Below are 18,860 nucleotides of genomic sequence, written 5' to 3'. Positions count from 1 at the left end.
AGGGCTTTTCACTGTATACCAACTCTGCCTCTTCACAACTTTACAGCTGATGCTCTCAAACACATTAAAAGGGCAAGAAATTCAAGTAATTAACTCTTTACTTCTGAAGCTCAGTCCAGCTGTTAACTGAAAGCCATTCCAGGTGACTCTACCTCATAAAGCTGCCTGAGAAAATGCCAGTGAGGCACTGAGAAATTTGAAAGTGCACAGGTAGTTTATTAAAAAAAAAAAGATATTATAAAAAAGACTGTTTATATACACCATCTTAAAACTAAGTCATAATACTTCGACTGACTAGCATGAACGAATAGATAACATAGGGGAACAGATTGCAAAATTAATTCTGGGAAATGCATGAATTCCAGGTGTGGCTGAAAATATCTTTTCAATATTCATTATACTGTGTGTGTGTGTGTAAACAGTTTTTTTTAATAAATGGCTTGGCCCTCAGAATTCTACCAGTGAAGTGTGGAACTACTCTGAGCTTGTTAATAGTGTAAAAATAGTGACTCCTTTGCATGGGCATCACTATGCCCCCATCACTAGCACTGTAAGACTGTTACGCTGTACTTCGCAATGCTGGGGTAAAATGTTTGCCTCAAACCATCAAAATAGGCAGAAACAACCAGAAATGTCAAACTGATTTTCTTTTTGCGCAACAACAAGTCAATATTCATTCATATCAAAACAGTGTTATGTTATTACAACAGCATACCACACACTGACATTTATTCGAGTCCTCGCTCTGCGGGGAAAACAGCGAGGTAGATCAAAATAAGAAGACTGCTCTCACAAACACTGTGGATTCCACAGGGGAGGTCCCGCAACAACACATAAAAAAAAACATGAATTCCATCCTGACAGTAAAGATGAAATGTGATAAAACTATGAAAAGTATGACAAGTTCTTATAAGGCATCTGATGTTCCATCAAGCCGTTACATTGATTATACAAGTAATTAAACACTGGCTTTCATGTCAATAACAAATCATAAGAGCATGTGCTTTGCAGACTCAGGTTATTAGAGCTTCCAACAATGCCCCGAAGGAAAGGGGAGGAAAAGTGCCAATATCAGCACAGCACAGGTCTTCCTGCCATCCAGTAATAAAATCCTAACAGGGCTGCAGCACAAGCACCGTGCTCATATATTTCCCTGCCTCGCCTTCCAGCTCATCAGCGCACTGAGGAACACAAGGTCAACAAGCTCTACATGTGAACATGTAGAATTTCTATAACTATAAACATATAGAACTGGTTATTATAGAAGATGTGAAAGCAAAGAACACATTTCTATACATCAAGAGATTCTGGTCTTGAACTGTTGATCATCTTAAACATACTGTATAATAGAAAAACTTATTAATTATGAAATAGCTGAATATTGAGTGTACAATTCATGGTTACAAACAGAAACAAACCATGTACCTCAAACAAAGTTTATCTTCCTTTACATGAACATCAAGCAGAACTTGAAGAGATGCAAATTTACCTCAGTAGTGCTATTCTATCCACAGAAATAGCTCAGCAGTGCCACTCAGCTCAGCTCAGCTAACATTACTCTCCTACCCCTCTACAGATTGTATCTTTTAGCAAGAATACAGCCAGTTTCTTTTAAAGGGTAGCAAACTGAGTGTGATACGTGACTCTGGACACTTTATTTCAAATTAATGTATGCGACCAAAGTGTAAAAATATACTCAAAACCACTAATAGTTCTCATTCACATTTAATGTTTTTCTACTGTTCAGCACCTCCAGGAACTCCTTCAAGACGGTGAGAAACTATTTCAGGTGATTCTCCCTCATGAAGACACTGAGAATAAAATACCAAGAGTGTGCAGATCTGTTCTTAAAGCTAAATGTGATACTTAAAATAATCGAAAGTATAAAAGGTATTCTGTTTTTTTTAACACTTTTTGTTTACAGACTAATTCTGCATGTGTTCCTGTATAGCTTTAATACAGTCTTCAATATCACATTTACAATGTAAAAAAAAAAAAAAACCATAAAAAGAAAGAAACACACCTTGAATGAGAAGAGAAGACACTAAGTGTCCTCTTTTGACTGCCACTGTACATATGCTACGCATCTGTAAAACTGAATCTTATTGGAGATGAAAAGAATAAAACATGTAGCAGTGAAGCAGGGAATCTTCAGGAAAATATGTGATTCAAAAGCAAAAGTCCAGACGATGAGACACAGTTGGACAAAATGTTCCACTTAGTACTCTTAAACGCTCGGTGTGGGTGTTTTATGCAGCACTAACCTGCAAGAGCAGATCTTTAATCTTGGTGTCATGTGTGATGAGCTGGACAGTGTCCTCTTTAAGGAGTTTGAGGGTGAAGTCGAGGGTGTTTTTGGAGGTCTGGGTGAGGAAGGAGGCCCAGATAGCTTTGTATAGGCTGCTGTTGTCTTCAGAGGGAGTTCCACCGGGGTTATTAATCACACCGACGCGGCTATTGGAACTGCTGGACTTCTGCGGAGACGTGGAAACTGAAGGTTATGGGGTTTCAGAAACAGCAGCAGTCTGAGAACACTTCTCACTGTTCAGGTTTCGCACAATAAAGCAGGCATACAATCATTATTTTACCAAGACTCTGCAATGTGGCATTAAAAAAAATGTCCTTCAAAAGCATGACTCGGCAGAACGTTCTTGCTTGTTCATTACCAATGCCATGAAATTGCACCCAGGGAGGGGTCCCAGTGATAAATTGTTCTCAAATTAATTACTAAAGGGCGTGCGCCTTGTGCTCTCTGAAGATTATATGTTTCCTGTGGCTACAACTAATTGGAAATAAAAACAGCAGCGGCTCACCATATGTTTCAAGGCATTCAGCAACATCTGCCTCCCGGGGGCCTGCTCAATATCCGCAATAATCCAAATGGTCACTCCGTACACCATCTCCTCTTCTGCAGAAAAACAATTACTTATTAAAAGTGCTGCAGCGCTCACTCCAAAAGGCCAAGCCGTGTGTTTTCTGTGTCCATAAATAAAAGGAATCAGTGTGTCGAGCTATTCAAAATGCAGTCTCCATAAAAAATGAAGTGCTCTCAGAGCATGCATCAACGTCCTCAAATCTACAAAGAGGAAAATAAATACGTAGGCAAACATCAAAGGCAAACATCCAATGCTCCACGGAATTTGTGACAACCGCTTAATAAACAAAACACAGCGCAGGAATAAAAAAAAAAAATAAGGCACATCAATTAAAATGCGCTTTTATACGAAAACCAGAAGCTTCAATTCTGGAAAAATAGCACAGTGCTGCTCTCAGATTTCATAAGGGACGTTTTGTCTTAGAATCAAAGCGCACAAAACTCTTTGTCTGAGCCTGTGTACATGAGATGCACTCACCGTGCTTGGTTAAATACTTCATTCTCTTGGAAACAACTGCCGTCTTGTCCTTGGAGTCCAGGAAGGAGAACATCATTGAGTCATCCCAGTCATCAGCAACTGTCAGTTTTGCACAAACACAACAAGCAGTTAAACGAAAGCAGCAGCCAAACAGAGGCTAATGAGACTAAAGTGAGCATGGCCATTTCACCTCTTGATGGCCCAATACCATTTAACCTCTTGACCCTACCACTCAGTCCTACCTAGGGGTAGGGTGTCCTGATTCTTGTTAGGTTTGAGGGTTAGGGTGAAGTGTTAGGGCTCCATGACCCTTCAAAATTAGATTTTTCAGAGGCTCACTCAAAACAGAGGGCTATGAGAATCACTGGAAAGATGGCGGCAAAAGCACCAAATTAAAAACCTCTGAAATATAATAATGAGGAAGATAAATGATCACAAGCCATCAAACCAAGCTGAACTGCTTGAATTTTTGCACCAGGAGTGGCATAATGTTATCAAAATTAGTGTGCAAGACTGGTGGAGGAGAACATGCCAAGATGCACGCAAACTGTGATTAAAAAGCAGGGTTATTCCACCAAATATTGATTTCTGAACTCTTAAAACTTTATAAATATGAACTTGTATTCTTTACATCTTTTTTGTTATTTTACCCATTTCTCATTTTCTGCCAATAAATGCTCTAAATGACAATATTTTTATTTTGGAATTTGGGAAAAATGTTGTCTGTAGTTTATAAAACAATGTTCATTTTACTCAAACATATACCTATAAACAGCAAAATCAGAGAAACTGATTCAGAAACTGAAATGGTCTCTTACTTTTTTCCAGAGCTGTATTACCATAGTTTAATAGGAAGTCTCAATTTTTTATGGCAATTTTCTTCACAACAATTAGTAGTTCTAGTAGTCTCTCTTAGTAGCAAGCTAGCAAGCTAACCTTCCCATTCCACCTTAAATAGTGCAACAGACAGCAAAGGCTGCAGCATTCAGTACCTAATGCTTTCATAAAGTGCAAAGCAATCAAATCACACTTGCTTGAAACATGTTTCAAGATCTAGTGCTAACCCTTCCTACATTTAAGACTATTGTATAGAGAAACTAAGAGAACAGTTAAAATGTAAAAAACAAAAACAGTTACTGCTTTAATATACTTTCAGAAACCCTCAGGCTTATAAAGTGTGTGCAGTATATCTTCATTGTTACCTGGAGAGGCAGTGAAGTCCAGGTATCTCCTCTCTGGGCTCAGAATCACAGGGTTTATGCGTGGAACAACATTAGACTGTTCCATCAGGAAATCCACCACATCCAGGCCCTCAGAAATCTGACCCTGTGTATTTGAGGACATTAAGAAACGAAACATCATTGAGAAATATTACTACATATTTCAGTGTTGATATCAAAAGTAACTAAAATGGTTTATATATGACTATTATTACTAGTTAACAAATAAACCAAACATTTTGCAAAAAATATACAAAAATGTGACTTAGAATGATGGAACAGTTCTTGCCAATGGTTAAGACAATTCCAAAGAAATCTTCATGTGAAAAACAAACTGGCAACAATGCGTCCCAACTTTAAACACGTCCAGAATCGATCCTGGCCGGGGTCTTGAGTGTTTGGGCCAAGAGTAGAAACACTTAAGTCAATGACGATAACCACGCCAAACATCTTCAGACTGTGAATCTTCTAAGCTTTGTTCCAATCATAGATCAGTCTTTCCAAGAGTTGATGTTCGAGTAGCACGGAGTTCTTTTTGTTTACAGCACCAGAGATTGAAGTCACGTGTCCCAGAAAATGCTCAGAACATCAGCAGTATTTTTTTGGTTGTGTAGGAACGGTCCTTTACTTTAAAACAATCTTCTTTAGCATCAAGCCTCACAGGTAAATTATTTCTCTCTTAGGCCCAATCCTATTTCTCTTTTGTCCCCCTACCCCTTGTTTTTAAGTGTAACCCTTCAGAGTTGAGAACAGAGTTGCAAGGGGAAGGGTGAAGTCCTCCCACTAAGATTTGGAACCTCCCTTCATGCACCCGGTAAAGATATATAGTATGTACATATGTCTTCAGAAAGAGGGCAGGTGTTGTAGTAATTCATTATTATTGTCCAATCATTAATTTCTCTGTGATAGGGAGCTGAAATGAGCTTTTATTAACTTTTTTAATTGTATGTCTTTGTTCCACCTTAAATGCTGCAGCTTCTGCCATCTAGCTAACTTGCTTTTGAGACAACCTTATGTTTTATGCTTGTTATGAAGAAAATTGCCATAAAATATTGAAACTACACATTAAAACTATGGTAATATAGTGGTTATCGTAATTTTTATAAAGCAAAATCCTCAAAATTGTGGGTTTCTTTGGTCGCTTGTGCCGCTGCCATCTGCCAGTGATTCTCATAGACCTCGGTTTTGAGTGTGCCTCTGAAAAATCTCAGTTTAAAGGATAGCCTAAATGCTTTCCCTTAGCCCTCCAGCCTAACAAGACTTGCAACACTCTAACTCTAGGGCCAAGTGGTGAAATTGGATTGGATCTTAAACTCTTTAGAAGCATCATTGGGTACGTTTACATGCAGCCTAATAATCCGTTAGCAATCGGATTACTGGCTCAATCGGAATAGAGCACGTCCATGTAAACACCTCAATCGGAATAGAGTAGTCCGATTGAGGCCATTCCGATTATAATTTCTATCCGATCGAATGAGGTGGATAATCCTTTATATAATCCGATACAAAGAAGAATAACAGCCTTGTAAACACCTGTACCCGATTACATCCCCAATCGGAATGTTTAAGTACATCTGCGCATGTGCCACAGCATTTTAGAACCAGAGCCACTCTTAAAAATAAAAACAGTTCGCTTCGAGATTAAAGTTCTAATATTAGGAGAGGAGATATTCGTCGTATTTTATGTATATTTATTTCTTACTGCTTAAGCTGTAGTTTAGGAGCGGAGCAGAGGGAAACAAGCGCTCATGAGCTGTTACATATCACCATCAGTTATCTACATTTATAACCTGCTGATTATTAATGCTGTAGCCTAATGTTACAGTTACTGTACATAATATAGTGTTCAGATTTTCCTGTGGCAGCCTCCCAGAAGAGCGCGCGCTCCTGTGCGGAGATTTTCGTTTCTTTAAAAATAATAATAATAATAATAATAATAATAATAATAGTAATATTAATAGTAAACTGTATTTATAAAGCACTTTTCATACATTAAAATTCAGCTTAATTTTCTGTACATACAGAGAGGTAATAAGGAAAAAAAGGAAAAGGAAAAAACACAATAAACTATGTGACTATGATATTAAAATAAATCAATTAAAATAAAAAGTAACAAAAATATAGATCAATACACATATCGATGTATAATAATACAAACACAAATTATTAAAACAAAGTTTATTAAAAAATGTCTTCAGACGCTTTTTGATGCTGCTTGCCTGATCTCAACTTCAGTTTCATTTCTTTCCTGCATAAAAACAAAAAGCTGCTTCTTCTCTTCTTATCTGTAACATAATCTGTAAGATTATTATAGCTGGTCTTAAATAATTATATTACAATGTTTTAGGATGTTTTTTTTTCTTTGGTTGCAAAACCCGATCTAAAAGGCAGGGGAAATGTCTGCGCAACATCGCGCGCTCTCCCGGGAGGCTTCTCGTGGCTATTGGGACGACACCCACCACGGAAAAATCTGCACACTGTGCGTGCCCCGCTCTTAAACTGCAGCTCACGCAGTTACAGCTACATTTCATTCAAAATATTACCACTTTATTCTCGTAATATTAATTGCCTGTATTTTTTAGATAAAGCTGTGCAGTATCTTTAGCAGACTGGAGAGCAGACGACGATAGAAAGCTCATTACAACCAGACGAGGCTTGAGACTCGACTTGGAATCGTGACCAAAGACTTGTGATCATCTCTGATACCAACTGTAAACTCTGGAAACAGAGCTAGTTATCCAGTTGCTGTTACAGTCCTCTCACGCTGGCTGACATCACCCGATGCTCGTTGTCATGGTTACGAGTACACTAAGCGATACCACACATGCGCGTCATGTTTGATCGGATTACTTATAGCGTGCACATAAACGGAGAGTTTACTCAGACTATTGGGGAAAGTGTACATATAAACACCTCAATCAGATTCTAGAATCGGAATGAATTCATTCGGATTGAAGGAAAGCTTTGCATGTAAACATAGCCACTGATTTCTGTTTTTTTTTTTACTAGTATAACCCAGACAGCTTGCACTGTATTGCATGTAGCTACCACAGTTATTCTTATTTCAAAAGTTGACTGACTGCAGGTTTTCATTCTAACCAAGCAGAAGCTAATGTGATTAAACAAGTGGAATTAGGGGTGTTGCTGGTTCTTTAGAATGAAAACCTACAGCTGTACTACTGTTGGTATTTTACAGGACTGGTGTGGCAGTGGCTCAAGACACTGTCACTGATTTGGGGATGGCCTGTTTGAATTCTAATTTATGCGGCTTGCCATCAGCAGCAAGAGTCTGAGAGATCACATTTTTTCTTGCTCTCTCTGGGTGGGTAGATGGTGCTCTCTCCCCACATCATTCCTAATATAATGTTGGTCTGTTGGCTAATCATATCGGAGCTGGGTCGCCTCGCTTTCCTCAAAGAGTGCTGCATCAGCGGCAGTGGGAAAAGAGGCAGTTGCTGGCTTCACATCTACCACATCTAGGAGGAATGTGCTAGTTTTCACCTTCCTAGTGTTTGGAGGTGGGGTCCTAATGAGTGGGTGGAGTAATTGTCCTTCCAAATTGGAAGAAATGAGGTATGAACTTATAAAAATATACTACAGCATTGTTTTCTAACCTGACCTGCAAAGCGTAGCTGCAGGTTTTCATTCTGTCCAAACAACTGATCACATGAGCAGCGAAACAGGTCTAAGAACCCTGTTCTACAGCAAGGAACATACTGTGGAAACATACCATGAAGACGGCCCTCTGGAAGAAGTTGGTGGTGTCCATGATGCGCTGCAGCAGAATGGTCTCCAGCTCGTCCGGGTCCATCTCTTCACTGCTGAGGGGAATCCCATTAAACAGAGCCACAGGAAGTGCTCCCAGACCACTCTTCCTGTAGAACACTGCACCGGCCTATAACATCACCCACACATATTCAAGCAGAAGATCAAAAGAAACAGGGGGAAAAAAAGCCATCAAAACTTCATCATCTGCTGTTCTGATCTCATATTTGTCGGTACTAGAGCACTGAAGGTCTGAGGACAGCCTATTTCTTTGTGGTGTAGGTTCCAATACTTTAATCAGCCCAGATCTGCACAGTGTGCATCAGTAAGTCTGGAAGGATTCCAGAGAGGTGATCTGCCTGGCCCGAGTGGGAGTTCTGCAGAAGTGCTGACTCCAAAAATGCATCAAGGCTTTTTAGCTGAAACTTTGCTTTGTGAAATCTGAAAATCTGTGACAGGGCTGTCTCAATTACTTGATTACATTTATGTGCTTTAAAAAAATGTCTCTGTGGCAAATTAATGAGTACTTTGCAACTTTTCAAACACTGCACTTTTTTAGCACATTAAAAAACACACATTAGAATAAGTTATTATATAAAATAAAAGTTGTCAAATTTCAGTAATTTAGTATTGTACTTGTGAAACTCTTTACATAGATGTATTTAATGCATTTATTTATTTTATTGTTAATTATTATGGCTTACAGCCAATGAAAACACCAAAAAGATAGCCATGTCATTTGCTGGTGTCGGTCCAGTTTGTTATACAAGTCCAAATCTTTATGCACTTATGCACTTTATGCCTCCCTCTGCTGACAACATTTATAGAGATGCAGATTTCATTTTCCAGCAGGACTTGTCAAATGCACTGATACAGAAAGTCCCCAAGGTTTTTAATTGGATTCAGGTCTGGAGAATATAAGGGCAAGTCAATGGTATCTATGCCTTCATCTGCAGCAGGAGGAACCCGGGGCTCTCTGAACCAACGTTAGGCCTGACAATGGCTCTGAGGATTTCATCTTGGTACTTAGCAGCTCTCAGGGTACTAACGGCTATCACATAGACGTTTTGTGCAACCCTTCAAGAATATGTTATTCCAGGTGGTTGCCATGGTTTCACAAAGTGGTCCCTAAGGCATCACTGGTGATTACTATGGTGTTGCTTACTGATTTCAATGAAGTTGTGTTTGCTAGGTGGTTTTGACAGCATCCTACAATTTTGCTATGGTATCTCAGGTGGTTGCTTGGCAAAATACAACCATAATTAAACAAAAAAAACTCCAGAAACTCTAACACATTCTATGCGATCCAGCAGCTGCGAATGGTTGCAGGTCACACTGGGCTGCATACTGTAAATCTCATGGCTTCCTCCACTTTGTTATGTTTGAATAACTCTTATCTCAGTGTTCTGTACTGCATCAGAAAGCACATTCTGCTGTGCTCATACAATTCCTACTGGATGCATCCCTTATCTACCATTATTGAAATATATGGAGCGCTACGGCAGGTCACCTTGCTGCGTACATCAAGTAGAAAGCCATCAGGATGCAAGTTCTTATCTTTACGCACCATCCAGTGTGATCAGACTATAGTATTTAGACACAGTGTTCCTCAACCCTGGTCCTGGAGGCGCTGCTGTCCTGCATGCTTTAGTGTTTCCCTGTTACTGTTTAGCACACTGGAACCCATGATTCAGCCCATTAACAAGCCCACTACTGAGGTAAAGTGGGGGTGGTAAAGCAGGAAAACCACTAAAACTTCAAGAGCAACTATTATATATGTAATATGTATTGTATTTCATACATTAGATTTGTTAAATATTATTTATAATGTTTATATCATAATTAGTTTATTAGCTCTTTGTTATTCCTTTATTACTGTAACACAGTATTTTTAATTAATAAAAGAAATTGTCTTCTTCTGTCCTGTCCTGTCCTGTCTTCTAACTGTACTTTCTGTACTGTACTTTCCTGTAATTGTCTTGTTTTTTAATGGTAATGTATTTATATTGCCTTGTAAATGTATTGTAATCATCTTGTGTAATTGTCTTGTAATTTGTCTTTTAAATGTTTGTCGCCATGTCTTGTAACTGAACTTTCTTCTTTTCTAATTGTCATGTATATTCATTGTCTTGTAACCGTCTCGTGATTGATTTCATGTCTGGTCCTGTAATCTTGTCATATAATTGACTTGTCATTTACTTGCTTTGTAGTTGTCATGTCTGGTAACTATCATGTCCGGTAATTATCATGTCCTGTAATTGTCATGTCTTTTAAATGTATTGTCTTTTAAATGTATTTGTCTAGTGTTTTAAATGTCTAGTCTTGCAACTGTCATGTCTTATAATTACCTTGTACTGTCATGTGTTGTGGCAATTGTCTTGTCTTCATGTCTTGCAATTGTTTTGCATTTTTTTTCTTTTTATTGACATGTTTTGTAATTCTGTTGTCCGTCATGTCTTGTAAATTTATGTCTTGTAATTCTTGTAATTGTCATATCTTGTCATGTTCTGTCTTATGTCTTGTAACTGCCATGTTTTTGTGTCATATTTTGTAATTGTTTGTCTTGTAAACATCTAGTCTTGCAACTGTAATGTTTCGTAATTGTTTGGTCATATAATTGACTTGCCAAGTAATTGCACTGTAGTTGTCATGTATGGTAATTGTCTTGTAATTGTCATGTCTTGTAACTGTTGTGTTGTAAATGTCAACTGTCATGTCTTATAATTACCTTGTCTTCTGTCACTTGTCTTGTTTTGTCTCATCATGTATTGTAAATGTCATGTCTTGTAGTTGTCCTCTTTTCATTTTCTTGTCATGTCCGGTCATGTAATTGATATGCCTAGTAAGGGTCTTGTTAAGTAATTGACTTTTTTTTTCTTGTCGGTTATGTCTTGCAATTGTCTTGGAATTGTCTTGGAATTGTCCTCTCTTCATTGTCATGTTTTGTAATTGTTTTGTGTGTCATGTCTTGTCTTATGTCTTTTAATTGCCATGTCTTTGTAAGTGTCATATCTTGTAATTGTTTGTCCTGTCATAGTCACTGTCCTGTCGGTCACAGGGACGAGGGTTGACAAACACTGCTCTAAGCACCAGAGTGCTACAAAATATAAATCCTACTCATACCTTTCGCTTGTCATCATAGCTGGATTCCACCCCGAGTATTTTGGCAGTGTTAGCTTTTGGAAACTTCTTCTTCAGATACGCAGTCACTGTCTCCACTGATAAAGAATCTCCAACATCCACTCTGTTGTACATCTGTGAAGCGTACACAAATAGAAGTCATTTCAGATCTAGTGACCATTGTTCATTACAGTGAACCTCTGAGCACTCATTAAAATAAATGAAGGTTAAGCTTTTAAATATCTGACTAACAGCCAAAGGAAAATGCAGGATATGAGTTGAAACAGAGGGAAAGCTAATATTAGGGCTACTTACAGTCACCATTGATAAGAAAGCCTGGGTTACATCATACTCTTCAGCGATGTAGTTCCACAGTCTGAAGAAAGCAACTCCAGCATCCTCAAATCCATTCACTTTGTCTTCTGTGTTTACGACAAAGACAAACCCAATCCTAAAAGAATAAAGAAAGAATGGCTATAGCTTCCACCAGTGAACATAAGTTGTACAATCTCAAATCAGAAAAAGTTCAAACAGAATGGGAAATACAAAAAAAATTACATTTACATTTTGTTTTATTTTATTTCAGTTTTTTTTTATTTCAGATGGTATAAACACAAGATATTTCATGTTTTATCTGCTCAACTTAATTTCATTTATGTATGTGCATCCATTCCCACATTTCAGGCCTTCAGTCATCACTTTGTAATGTTACCACTTTTTTATAACACTGATAAGATGTTTAAGAACAGAGGATATCCAACAATAAAGTGTTTCCGGTGTTAAATTGTCCCATATTTCCTGCAAACACCTTTTAAGGTGTGCAACAGTATGGGTCATTGTTTTTACTTCAAAAAGTTTACGCAATTTAAGACATTATAAAACATTACTAAATCAGAATACTTAAGAATGCTCCTTCAAACTAATTAATTTACAATTTTAATATCTGAACATAGCATCTCAGGACCTGTCAGGGTGAAAAAAAAAAAAAGATGACAATATATGTTACAGTGTGAATGTAGGCTCACCTCAGGGGAATCTTATGCTTGTAAAAAAGCTCAGCCAGTTTTACCAGCTCTATGCTTTCCTCCTGGGCTGGATCGAAAAACAGAACCTGGAAAAATATTTTTTTAAATAGTGCATAATGTCCACAAAAAATAAAATAATGGCAAAAATTGACTTGAAGCAGATTGATCTGCTCTGTTTTCACAATGCTGCATTTAGTTATTAACTGGATTGAAGTTAGTGTGCTATCTCAATATAGACATTATTCAAACTGTTCTACTGACCAGATTAAAGAAGTTCCGGCGAATTTGTCGAATCACACCAGGAAACGTAGCTCTGAGCAGCTCCTGCAGGCTTGAGGGCCAGGTCCTGTATGTGGAGTCACTCTCAATATCATTAATCCACTGAAACGCAGAAAAAAAAAATATTTAGCATAATTTCATAGTAATGGTATGCACACACAGGGCCCTGCAAGGCAGGCTGCTATCTTACACCCAATCAACAGTCTATTTTCATGCCTTGAGCCCATGCTGTTTAAACTGCATCAGAGTTTAGGAATATATCTACGCTGATGGGCATGGTGGTCTGGAAGGGAGGTGTGTTCAGGTAAATATTTGGCGTGTTTTTTATCTTGATGATGTGAAATATAGGTGCGCCACTGACCAATAAAAACAGTAAACAGTCAGCCACCCAATCCTATTTTATCATATTTTAGCCATGCAGGAGTGCTGGGCTGCTGTTCCCTTAAATTACCTGCTGGTTAAATTAAATAAATATAAATTACCCATACTGAGACGCTTAAAAAGGTACCATGCTGTTAAAATATCAACACGCCTTAAAGGGAATAACAACTGTCACACTGACACACACACACATGATTAATTAAGAGAATTAGTACATGCCTTTTGCATGTTTAAAGCTGCACAAGGCATAATTTTTGTGCCTTCACGATACAAAGACACACAAACACGGCCTAAATTAAGCTGTGCGATGAGCAATTGACCTGTGCGCTACAGATCGCTAAAATAGTGCCCAAAGTGTGCCTTTATACTGCTCTAACACATGAAATGCAAAGACTTTCAAAAGGACCAGATAAGCCCATATACCCAATATACAGTAAATATTTCAGAGTCATTATATAGCACAAAAGCAATCAAATAAAATAAATTATTGCTTAGATGGTATGCACAAATCTCTGGCTCTACAGAGACCTAATCTTTTACAGTCTCAAACAGTAATAAGCAATAAAAACATACTGTATGTTTTCACATTTTACTTTTTAATATTTTCTCTAAATAAAACCAACAAATACATTAAGAACATTAAGAAGTTTCAAGCTACTGAACAAAGATCATGATCCCATTTTCTGAGATATTTTCGCTCACCATTATAGCAGAGTGCCTGATATCCAGAGCGTAACTCTCCTCCACAGTGGTCACAGGCATCCGCAAGAACTTGCTCATGCTGGTTCCCCTGATGCCCAGGTTATGAAGCCCCTCCAGCAGCTTAGCCTCACCTCTGATAATGTCAAGTATGCTTCAGAAGAAGAAAGAAAATAAAGTGGTTCAGCTTGATGGTGGGTGAAACAGCATATACAGTACACAGTATATTGACAATGAAAGGTGTACTGATTTTAATTTGGCATTGCAGTATATGAAAGTGAAAATATTACCCATATTTGGTTATGTCATGTCTCAAATATGTACACACACAGGTAGTGTTTATACCTGAACGCGTTGTGAAGGTCCAGATCAATGTGTATTCCATTAATGAAGAGACTGGAATCTCCAGGGTGAATCCCCATACTCTCACTCAGGCGCTGCAGATCAGATTACAACATCAGTTTAGGTGCACAGCACATACAAAAACATCAAAATTCACATTCATGGACATTGTCAGACCTGTAACATTTTTGACAACTAGGCTCTTTGTTAGGGGTGCGCCATATTATATTGTACGCAATAATATAGCAAAAAAAAACTTTTTCATGTTAATAGCGATATTATTGTAGGCAGTCTATTTTGTATTTGTTTTGCTATTTTTCATATTTAGTTTATTTTGTTTACAGTTGATATGCATGCACCAAAAATGCTGCACTTTAGTTTTGTGGCCAATTTTTGTTAATACATTAATTTAATTTTTGTAAATTTTTTTTTTATTTATTCAAAGTTTATTTAAAATAGACAAATATTTATATCATTTGGCATCTACTAAATGTTTAAACTGCTATGTTTATACATTTTTTTTTAAGTTCATATTTATTTTGTTGCCATAGTATAATCTTGAAATTAATTAAATATTTAATTTATAAATTTATAAATGTTTTGTCATATTACTAAAAACATTGTTGTTGCAAAAATAGCATGAATATATAAAAAAAAAATAATATTGTGAGATTATTTTAGGGCAATATTGCCTATTCTCTACTATTCGTAAATGCAGAATATTTTAAAGATTCAAATGACAATCCGCTAAAAAACAGTGTTATATTTTATATCTATTTTATTTAATTTGGTTTAGATAATTTTGGTGCATCTCTAACATTAAGACACTGTTTTAAACAAAGTTAAAATATCATCTTGTTAACATGAATGGGATCTCCTTGGTAAGTAAACACAAAGGGCAATATTTAGGTCAATTATTGAGGAAATACTGAACAATAATACAGTAATGTAATTATTATGACAGACCTAGCAACTTAAACACATACATCACGCCTTGGATATCCTATATGCTTAAGAGTTAAAATCATGCTTTACAGATTTTCACAGTATTTAAACCTGGAATTTAGCTAAAGCCTGAAAGCATCTGATGAGATGAAGCTCAGAAAAAAAAGTTTCTTCATAAGAGCGCTTCAGAAAAGTGCACCTTCTGGTTCTCCTCAATTTCCTTCCTCATCTCCAGGTTTACAGCCACTCTCGTCAGTGATCTGTGGGGACAGTAAAGCATGCACGGTCAACATCATCTCTTTCCAATGGCCCAGGCCACTCATAAAAGCCCATTTTAATCTGCAGAACCTGCACACCTTTAAGATGCTATATCTGCCGAGCTGACTCAGTGTAAACTCCAACAGCCACTCTGACTCAGCACATTTCACACACACACACACACACACACACACACACACACACACACACACACACACACACACACACACACACACAAAAACACACACACACACACACACACACACACACACACCGCACATAAAAGTGTCTGCAGCTCCAGCAGCCAAAATCCCCAACACGCATTAAAAACAAGCTGGAGCCACCGCATACGCAGCGCTCCCAAAATCTGACGAGAAGATGAAGATTTCTCCAAGAGGAAGAGAGATTCTTTACTTACAGTCTAAAGTCAATCTGAAACAATCTCATTCTCTCACAATTCATAGTGGATAAAGATTCAGTCAAAGCGACGAGTAAATAATTAATTCAATGTACTAATAATTTAATACCAGATAATAAATAGTAATTACTGAATAATTCAGATGACAAAATAAACACTAAATACAGGATAGTAAATACTTTATAATATTTACTGAATATTTTTTCGGGAAAAAACTGATTAATTTAGAGTAAATACTGAACAATACATAATGGATACCCAATAGTAATTACATAATAAATCACTTCACTTCTGGACACTAAATATTTTTTAAAATAGTTACTTAATATTTCCCAGTATAAACTGGGAGTGGAAAAAAGTGGAAACTTAAACATAGATAATTAACAGATAAAAATTCACAAGAAATATAAAATAATTTATGGTACTAAATAAGTTACTAAAGCTACTTTATAGTTACTAAATAATTCATATTGGAAAAAAATACTAGATAATACTAGATAATGAACAATTCCTGGTGCATAATAATTGATTCACAAGTTACTAATTAATCCAAATAAGTCACTCAATATTTCATAGTAGATACATAGTAAACACTGAATAGTCCATACTAAATATTTTATAATATTAACTGCATAATTCACAGTAAATGCCCAAAAATACATTGTAGATATAGTATGATACAAATAGTCACTGCGTTCTTCATAGCAAAAAACATGTATAGTGGACACTAGTTCATAGTAGTAACTAAATAATTTGTAACAGATGTTAAATTCATAGTTGACAGGGAACAATTGGTAGTAGAAACTGTGGATACTGAATAAACTCTAATGGATGCTGAATTGTTTGTAATAGAAACAACAATCTGTAGCAAAAACTGAATAATGGATAGCAGAAACTAATATACTGAACTAAACAGTTGATACCGAACAATTCAGAGCAGATGCTGCATTCATATTGGAAAATTAATAATTCTTAGTAGGATCTTCTTCTGTAGCCTGACAGTTTGTGACATATAAATCTGACCACTTCATTTTAAAATGAATAAAAAAAACACACATTATTCACATTTCATTCCATTACAAGAGACTGACTTTTGCCCGCCTCTACAAATGTCTTCTGCATAAATAAAAGACCATGACTAAACCTCAGTTCAGTTCAGAAAACAAACCCCTATAGAGGCTCTGACTGCATCATTCCTTAGAGAACGCTGCAGAAAGCATTAACATTCTGCTGCATTCTGAGATTAAAACATGCTAATTCATGTCATCACCTTTACAGACTCTCGGGTTTTGTTATTTGTGCTCTGCTGTCTCTTTAATGGTACACAGTGCTTGGGCTCTGATGATTGCCACTTGAGATGTAATCTGAAGACAGATGCTCAGATCTCATGCTATTGAATATCCCACTGAAATCAATATGTATTATATCAGTTTCAGGCAGGTTATGTCTCCATCAGACGAGGTAAGTGTGTATGATGTGTATAATATGTATTTGAAACTGGAGTTCTATGCAACAAGGGGGTGGTTTTAGTTGGTGGTGTGGTGGTTTGATGCTGACAAGCTAATTGTTCAACTAATTTAATCCTTCAATGTTCTGATAAGCTTTTTGGTAGAGCACATTTTAAGTCACTATATCAAATATATAGTATACCATATATATTGAAAAAAGTCTTATACCTAATGCAACCTGATTGTGCCATCTCTACCAACCTAGGCACGCTGGTTCGATAAAACAAAATAAATCACTAGAGGTCTCTGTGTTTAAGGATGCACCAAAATTAAAATAAAATCATTCAAAACTGAACAAACTGAAACATGCCAGGCAGACTTTTTTGTTGTCTATTTTGGTTGTTTTTTTTTTGTTTTTTTTTACATGTAGACTAACTGTATCACCAAAATATTTATTTAAAGCAGTAGTCCTTAAGATTTTGTCTTTTAATCTGAAATCAATAGTGTTCCTGCTTGAGGAGAGGGCAAAAAATATGCTGTGCTTCTGCTACCATTCCTGCAAAGCCACCTGAACAACCACGGTGCTGCTAATGCCACTGATACAAGAGCTACTGTAGACATGAAGATATTAGAACAGCACATTCAAAGCCCTATTTTAGCAGTCTATAGACGGGCTGTCAACTGCGCAGCGCATCACTTGCCATTCCCTTTTTAGATCAAGGTGCGCTCTGACTTTGGCGTATTGGTATTTTAATGGCGCAGTACTTCTGCAGTTCTTAGCAGAGGAAACTGACCTGGGTGTTCACGCTTTGAAGGTAAGTGAATAGGTCATTTACAAGAACAGCAAATGTAATTTTATTTTATATTCTGTGTATTGTTAATGTCAAACAGCGCTTACAGCAGACAATTCTACAGCTAGCCTGTAGAAACATGTGCCATCTCCTTCTGTATCTCCTGACTGCAGTAATGTAAACACATTCTCTCTTTTTAAACATTAAAAGTGGTGCACAGCAGAAGAATGCAGCGGCTTGTTTTTTTTTTTCTTACCTCGCTCTGCTGGGGAAGTTTTGGCTCAGGTCGCGCATCAATTTGAGAGAATCAAACTTTGGCACGGACATGATCCGAGCTGCTGCCTGGAAACTCAGGTCTGTTAATGCAGAGAACATTCCAGAACGCACTTTAGAAAAGGCAATTAACCACAGAGGGTGTCTTTACTGTTCAAGTCAACATATCGAGCCTAGCAGAGCAATTAATTACAGAGATAAAAATGTTCTAAATAAAGCAATCAGGATTTCAGCCTCTCTCAAATCACATGATTATTATAGACAACTGCATAATGGAGGCAAAATGAATATACAGCTTTCTAATATTCACTCTACGCCACTCCAGGCTGAGCGAAAGGGAAAGTAATTAGCACCTTGGAGAGGAGGACATGATCAGACAGCCTTCGTGGCTGGTTTTGACATATAAATGAAAGTTCTGTTCATTATTCACTTGTATAGAATAAAAGATCCATTCAGAATACATTATATAGATAACAGCTATAATTGCTATATGCTTTTACATTTCTATCAGGTTGTACATCAAACCTGAACCCTCAAAGAGCA

At 37.1% G+C, this 18,860-nt stretch overlaps 1 protein-coding gene across 4 annotated transcripts in view; it reads right to left on the bottom strand.

The window, feature by feature from the left end:
• Positions 1-18,860, bottom strand: part of uggt2 (UDP-glucose glycoprotein glucosyltransferase 2) — a 61,813-nt gene that overhangs the window by 30,162 nt on the left and 12,791 nt on the right. For 2 of the 4 annotated variants that reach the window (XM_049484911.1, XM_049484913.1), the window contains exons 10-22: positions 18,301-18,400; positions 15,329-15,389; positions 14,188-14,279; positions 13,846-13,996; positions 12,745-12,864; positions 12,484-12,569; positions 11,774-11,909; positions 11,462-11,593; positions 8,304-8,468; positions 4,556-4,679; positions 3,354-3,452; positions 2,814-2,908; positions 2,265-2,471 (exon numbers count right to left, since the gene is read on the bottom strand). In XM_049484911.1, coding sequence (XP_049340868.1) covers positions 2,265-2,471; positions 2,814-2,908; positions 3,354-3,452; positions 4,556-4,679; positions 8,304-8,468; positions 11,462-11,593; positions 11,774-11,909; positions 12,484-12,569; positions 12,745-12,864; positions 13,846-13,996; positions 14,188-14,279; positions 15,329-15,389; positions 18,301-18,400 — 1,568 coding nt within the window. Of the gene's footprint in view, positions 1-2,264; positions 2,475-2,813; positions 2,909-3,353; positions 3,453-4,555; positions 4,680-8,303; positions 8,469-11,461; positions 11,594-11,773; positions 11,910-12,483; positions 12,570-12,744; positions 12,865-13,845; positions 13,997-14,187; positions 14,280-15,328; positions 15,390-18,300; positions 18,401-18,860 lie in introns of all 4 variants that reach the window. The other 2 variants (XM_049484910.1, XM_049484912.1) reach the window with 1 other exon arrangement.

This window comes from Astyanax mexicanus, chromosome 11 (assembly GCF_023375975.1).
Source record: "Astyanax mexicanus isolate ESR-SI-001 chromosome 11, AstMex3_surface, whole genome shotgun sequence".
Classification (NCBI taxonomy): Eukaryota; Metazoa; Chordata; class Actinopteri; order Characiformes; family Acestrorhamphidae; genus Astyanax; species Astyanax mexicanus.
Note: the sequence above shows the minus strand (reverse complement) of the source record. Positions and strands in the feature narration are given on the sequence as shown.